This window comes from Rhinolophus ferrumequinum (genome assembly GCF_004115265.2).
Source record: "Rhinolophus ferrumequinum isolate MPI-CBG mRhiFer1 chromosome 15 unlocalized genomic scaffold, mRhiFer1_v1.p scaffold_54_arrow_ctg1_1, whole genome shotgun sequence".
NCBI lineage: Eukaryota > Metazoa > Chordata > Mammalia > Chiroptera > Rhinolophidae > Rhinolophus > Rhinolophus ferrumequinum.
This window is the reverse complement of record NW_022680357.1, coordinates 15,250,659-15,257,450: the sequence shown is the minus strand read 5'-3', so window position 1 is coordinate 15,257,450 and position 6,792 is coordinate 15,250,659. Positions and strand designations below refer to the sequence as shown.

General features: G+C 52.4%; 1 protein-coding gene across 1 annotated transcript; it reads left to right on the top strand.

Moving 5' to 3' along the window:
• Positions 1–506: 506 nt before the first annotated feature.
• On the top strand, positions 507–6,426 carry ITPRIPL2 (ITPRIP like 2). Its single transcript, XM_033101258.1, has one exon. The coding sequence runs from the start codon at positions 641–643 to the stop codon at positions 2,240–2,242; it is 1,602 nt and encodes a 533-aa protein (XP_032957149.1). The 5' UTR covers positions 507–640; the 3' UTR covers positions 2,243–6,426.
• Positions 6,427–6,792: the final 366 nt, after the last annotated feature.

Here is a 6,792-nt window from a genome sequence, read left to right as displayed (position 1 = left end):
ACTGCCGAAGCTCCCTGGCCAAGGCCACCGCCCCGGAATCGGGGCCTTCCCAGCCCTGCCTTCGGGGAGGGTGGCCCGCGGGAGGCCAGTTCCTAGCGCGTCCTGAAGTCCCTCCCGCCGCCCCGCGTCGCTTTAAGGCGGAGGTCCGGGAGGGGGCCGACCCCGCCCGCCGGCTCGGCGCGCAGTCCCAGACTTCGGCATTTCCTCCCCGCTGGCGGGCGCGGCCTCGCCTCCCCTCGGAAGAGGAAACTCCCGGAGCCCGAGTAACGGGAAGGAGCGCGAAGGGGAGCGGTGGGGGAGCCCGGCGGCAGGAGGGCTACCGGGGGTAGGGGGCGAGCCCCGTGGGGCCAGAAGCTTGCGCGCCGGGGCGCGGGGCAGGGAGGGCGGCTGGGCCGGACTCAGCGCGCAGCCGGCGCAGGGCGCGGCCCCGAGCCCGGGAGCGCAGGGCGGGCCGCAGCTGGAAGGAGAACTTAAGCTGGGAGAGGAGGCCGAGCTGGAGGGCGGCTTCCCCGGGCCCTGCGAGGGGGGAGCCGCCGCGGAGGCGAAGGAGGCCGGGGCAGCGGGGCTGCCGGGGCGCTGCTCGCATGCTGGGCCGGTCGCGCCGCCGGGGCTCGCGCCCTGGGCTGCCCGGGCGCCCGGCATGTCGGTGCACTACACGCTCAACCTGCGCGTCTTCTGGCCCCTGGTGACCGGCCTGTGCACGGCCCTCGTGTGCCTCTACCATGTCCTGCGGGGGAGTAGCGGGGGTGCCCGGGCCGAGCCCCCCGACGGCGCGGACGGCGGCTTCCCGCTGCTCAAGGTTGCGGTCCTGCTCCTCCTGGGCTACATCCTCCTGCGCTGTCGCCACGCTCTGCGGCAGCGCTTCCTGCCCGGCTCTCCCCGCCTGGGGGGCCACTCCGCTTTCTCTCCAAGACACTTTGGAGAGCCAAGCCTCGGCATCCTGCTGGAGAGTTACTACGAGCACGAGGTGCGCCTGTCGCCGCACGTGTTGGGCCACAGCAAGGCACACGTGAGCCGGATTGTGGGCGAGCTGGTGCGGGCTGGTCGCGCCCATGGGTCCCCAGGCCCCATCCCCGGGGGAGGGCTGGCCTTAGCCTTCCGCGGAGACTTCATCCAGGTGGGCAGTGCCTACGAGCAGCATAAGATCCGTCGGCCCGATGCCTTCGACGTGCTGGTGCCCCTGCGCCTTCCGCCGCTGGTGGCGCTGGAGCCCCGGAGCCTGGGCACCGAGCCCGCGCTGGCCCCAGCCTTCCACGGCTGCTTCGTGTGCGCACTCAAGGCGCCTCTGGGGGCCTCCGGGAGCCACTGGCTCCGGGACTGCAAACCCTTCGCCGACGGCTTCTGCGTGGACGTGCGCGGGCGGCGCCACCTCTCAGCCACCCTGGTGCTGCGCTGGTTCCAGTCGCACCTGCAGCGCTCCCTGGCCACCGTGCGCTACAGCCTGGAAGGTCGCTGTCGGGTCAGCCTGACCCCGGGCGGCCTGGAACAGCCTCCCACTCTGCACATCCTGCCCTGCCGCACCGATTACGGCTGCTGTCGCCTCTCCATGGCCGTGCGTCTCATCCCCGCGGTCCATTTGGGCGACGGCGTCTTCCTCGTGGCACCGCCACTGCCACCATCGCCGGTCGGGCCCCTGTCGGAGCTCCCCGGAGGCCTGCGCGCCGATGCGCTGTGGAGCATGAACACATCGCGCCAGGAGCAGAAGCTGCTGGGCTGCCTGCAGGAACGGGCCCCTCCGGGGGCCTGCTACCTCAAGTGCCTGCAGTTGCTTAAAGCCCTGCGAGACCTGGGCGCCCGTGGACTGGACCCCACGGCCGCCGCCCAGTGGGGACGAATCCTGTCCTCATACGTGCTCAAGACGGTGCTGCTGGCGGTGCTGCTGCGTGACAGGGCAGCGGAGCACGGCTGGGACGAGGCGCAGCTGGTCAGGCGCTTGGAAGAGTTAGTGCAGTTCCTCAGGGACTGCCTGCTGCGACGCCAGACGCTCTTCCACTGTGTCCTGGGCCCTGGCGGGGCGGCTGCCGAGGTGGGCCCACTGCCCAAGGTACTGCGTGAAGCTGCCCCTGTCGACCTTCTGGCTGCTTTTGACAGGCACGCCCGTGAACTTGCGGCGGGGCGGTTGCTGTCCACGTGGCGAAGGCTTCCGCAGCTTCTCCGGGCCTATGGGGGTCCCCGCTACCTTGCTAGGTGTCCTGCACCCCGGAGTCAGCGCACCCAGGGGTTCCCTAAAGATGAACCATAAACAGTGACTGCTCCCCTAATTGGCCTAATGCTCCTGAAGCCTCTCCCACCGGGTGGGGGTGGGGGTGGCAATGAAGCCAGTTCCACCTGAGGAAGATGAGTAGGTGTTGGAAAGTTGGGAGCATGATATTTGGTGGCTTAAATGTCGCCCCTGGCTCCATGGTCCAGTGTGGTTATGGCATCTTCAGGCCCACCAGAGTGTCCTAGGCAGGCTGCGGAAGACAGACACGCAACAGACACGCTGAGTTGGTCCACGTGTTGGCTTGTGTGGAATGATTCTGTAGAAGGATCCGCTGCTTTTAGGGAAGTCCAGTAAAGGAAGCAGGAACTAGCCTTAGTTCCCTCTGTCGGTGTTGGAGACAGATCTCTGTGGCCCTCAGATTTAAAGCAGCTGATGTTTCTTTGGCATCACTACTTGCTAGGTCCTGGGTTCCCAATTGTCTTTTTTAAAAATCTGAATATCTCCACCTGGAATTGAAATTCTATTGTAGGGGCTACTCTTCTGAGGAACATAGTTTCCACTTATTGAAATTCATGTATTTTTTAAATGGCGCAATCACGGGATTGTGAAGAAGTCACACAGGTGGAGAGGCAATGAAGAGTTGGTTGGAGAAACTTCCAGAGCAAATAGCACTTTATTTTGATCAATGATTTCGCTTTGTGGTAATTGCTGAAAGGGAGGTCAGGTTGATTCAGCACAGGTCTTGCAAAGTATTTCGCTGATGTATAGCTCAGTGTCTTGGGCTCTGTGCTTGAAGATCAGTGACTCCCCCATTGGTCAGCAGAGGAGAAACGCAGTAGAGGCGAGCAAGTTGCAGGGAGATGGAAGGAGGCAGCCCGTGTCAGCAGTCAGCTCTTTTTTTGTCTTTGGGCAGAAATATCACCGGGTTGGGTGCATATTGCAGCCAAGAAAAGCCCATTCTGAAATCCCTCCTTCTCCTAAATTTCTAACAGCTCACAATTGCACCAGTCGACTTAAATCTCCGTTTAAGTTTAGAATACTCCATGCTGTGCTCGCCTAATAGAAACTGCAGCCAGTCCCTGTGTTACACTTTGGGATTTTTTTTTTTTTTAACAAAGACATGTACTCCCTTAGACTCTTAAAGGTAAAAAACTCAGAAGCCGGAAGGAGCTACCTGAATAGGGCCATTGTTCAATTTCTGAGTTATTTTGAGGGAACTCCTTAAACTTTCTGTAGAGGACCTACGTGGGCACTGCAAGAAATCATTACGAATAAATGATTTATAGGAAATCCTTGCCATCAGAGCTGCAGACACTTCTCACATCCTTTGCAACCTTGGATTGTAAGAGAAACGGTTGCAAAGGTTGTGCTTTCTCTTTGAGGTTGTTTTGGGGACCGTTCCCCTTGATACCACAAAGGTCATTCCTAGCTTTTGAGGTCAGTGTTAGGTCATGAGGTACTGCATTTAGCAAAGGGATTAGTCTACCAACTTCCTGCAAAGCTATAAACTGCACAGTGTTTTTTAAAATTACTTTTTAAAATAAATGTCAAGAGAAAATAGATCTTTATATATATATATATGTATGTTTATAATCTTTCCATAGTCAGCCACAACTTCTCCTGTAGTCATTAAGTCTACTGGAGTGGGAGTTGGGCAGCGAGGCTCTTGGAGGGATTATAAAGCTTATTTTTAAAAGCTGAATTTTCCAAATATTGCTAGCTGAGTTGATAGGTTTCTTTTTTTCTTAACAGTGTTTTGAGGTTTAGATCTGGTAACAGAGTGTTCTTGTAGGTTTTTCGTTGTTTTTTTTCCTTCAGGTTAATTACCCAAAGCCTCATCCATCCTCACGATTTTAAAATGTTATTATTTTTTTTAAATTAATGGGGCATTGTGTTTGTGAGTTTATAAAATAATAGTGTTTTTTATTTAAATGCCATGCTGAGCATTTGTTCTCTGTACATGGTAACCAAAACTTAGAAATTTCGATCAATTTTGATCAATGTTCAGTAATCCTAAACATGTACTGTGTACAAATGAAATAATATGGCATATTAGCCAAGTATGATGGTTGCCCAAGGCACTTAAATGAAGCTCAGTTCTGTATTTTATCAGGGCTCCGTCATTTCTTGGTCAGAAATGTACACATTGTTGGTGTATACTTGGTACTGGAGAGTCATGTCTGCAATATTCTTATACAGGAAGACTCAGAATGGCTCATATTTAAAAAATTAAATACATAATTGTCCAGCCAGTGCCCAGAGAAAAATGTTTGGGGAAAATGACTCAGTCATTTTGCCACGAGACACCCTCCAGCAACTCCCACTGACCAGTCTTGGGAGCCATCCTGGAATGCTTGTGGGCTGAGATGAGGAGATGTTTTTTGTTGTTTTTTTTTTGCAAAATGAAACTGAAGCTGAAAGACAGGAGAATGTGAGTAAACCCGAGAGAACGCTGAAGGATTCGGGAAGGAGGACTTGAGATGGAAGTGAAGGGAAAGAGAGATGGGGTGGAAATCATATGAGCGGGTGAGAGAGGTCTGGGTTAGGAAACACATTTTCTAGGTATGTGCTGTTTCAAACCAGGAGTCGCAAACTCAGTAGCCTGGAGGAGCGAGGTCGGGCAGGGGTGGGTGGACGACAGGGACGATCTGAAGGGGGACAGCCATTACTTGGCTCCACGTGGGGAAAAGAGGGCGAGAGGGGCTAGAAATCAGGATTTTTTTTTTAAGTGAAACTTTATGATTTTTAAACACAATAATTTAAAAATGTTCAAAACACCCTGTGGGCTAAACAGAACATTTCGTGGCGCTTTCGGGCCACCAGTTTGCAACCCCTGCCTTACACGTTAACCCCCCAAGTATGTATAAGGTTATATTTATTGTTATGGTTATAATGTTGTTACACATAGTTGGGGGAGGGACATTTCAAGGCTTCTTTATCTCTCAGAGCTAAGCTTTATTGTAGAAACAAACCAAAACAAATGAACACCGCCGCAGATAACACTTAACTCACAATTCCCACAAAGACCCTTGGTCCTGGAGCTGTTCTTTGCAGTCAGACTCTCCATCAAACCACTGGAGGCTCGTTTGTTCGTTCTTGGCATTTCCTTCTTGGTGAGTCCTGGCTAACCTCCTGGGCTCCGTTGGAGTTTGCAGATGAGTCATCAGGAAGGATTGCAGAATAACTTGTTTCTTTTTTACCTGCATTTTATCTGTATTTTTCAATTCTTTATTTTTTCAGTGGTATCCTTGCCTGTGCCTTAGCGATGGTGGCTGGTGAATACCAGAAGAGCAGGGCTGGGTCTTTGGGCCAAGCTTCTCAGGCTAACAAGCTTGGTAACAACCATTCCCACTGCCAGAAACCCTGCTCTGCTAAAAAGGGACTGTCTCCTCCAGATTTGGCTGCTCCCACCAAAACGCTGACATCCTAACGTTCTAAAGGAAGTAACCTAACAGCTTCCAAAGCGTCTCTTTTAACCTCACGGAGTAAGTCACTTTTTCCGTAAAATGTGGGTTTTGACCTTGATGCTGAAGACGGAACCTCCCTCCCCAGTCGTGGCAAAAAGGAACCTCCACAACATTCCCAGTGCCCCTCGAGAGGGAAAGAAGTTCAGTGTTATCATGTGGCGTTGAATATTTCTTAAGTCGCACGTCTGTTATTCAGACACTACTGTTTATTTTCTTATACCTACATAGCATATGATTTGGGGGGGATAAAGCCAGTAGAAGTTGGGGGAGGGTAAAGATATACACGATTATCTATACAAAGAGAATGGACTAAAACATGCAGCTCAATGATGTGTAATCTGGTTTTTGAAGTATCAGATATTCAGGAATACTTTGAGCACCTTTTGCCTTAAAAAATGTGCCTTGATTGAGTCACCCGACTTTAAAACATTCCTCTTATTTTATTGTGATTTTTAATGTGTATTCGGACCCCAAACTGTATTATGATGCAGTGTGTCAGCTGCAATCATAGCATATGCTTTGTTCAAATAACAGAGACCAAAGAGTTCATCAATTATGGGTCAGCTGCTACAGTTGTGTGATTAAAAGGCATTTTAATCTCACCAAATTTCCGTGGTCCCAACAGTTGAGTCCTGCGACGTGTTTTCTATTTCAGGTTGGAGTAAATTTGCACTTTTAATCAGCTGGGTCATTTGGCGGCCTTGTTCTTTTATACTTTGCTTTGTTAATAAAGGAACTTGTAGAAACCTCTGGGCTGGACGTCAGATTTGGGGAGGGGTGTCGTCTTTCTGGCGGGCAGCCTGTGACTGCACTCACTGGCTTATGATTCTTTATGGAAGCCTCACCTGCTTTCAGCGTCGGAGTCTTTTCCTATCACTGTGCAGAATTGGCTCCAGTTCACAGTTTCGTAGGCTGGCAGCCTGGGGTCCCGCCTTGAAGTCTTCTTTTTCCTTCTGCTCGAGAACCTTCTGCTCCTGCCCCTCTCCCCCTGCTCCCACACACGCTCCTAAACCCAATTCAAGTCTTGGCCTGTGGCTAATTTATAGCTCAAAAATTTTGCCCAGAAATCTCTTAGGTCTTTGGGCCCTTTCCAGATGGTAAACATTGCTAATATGGAAAACC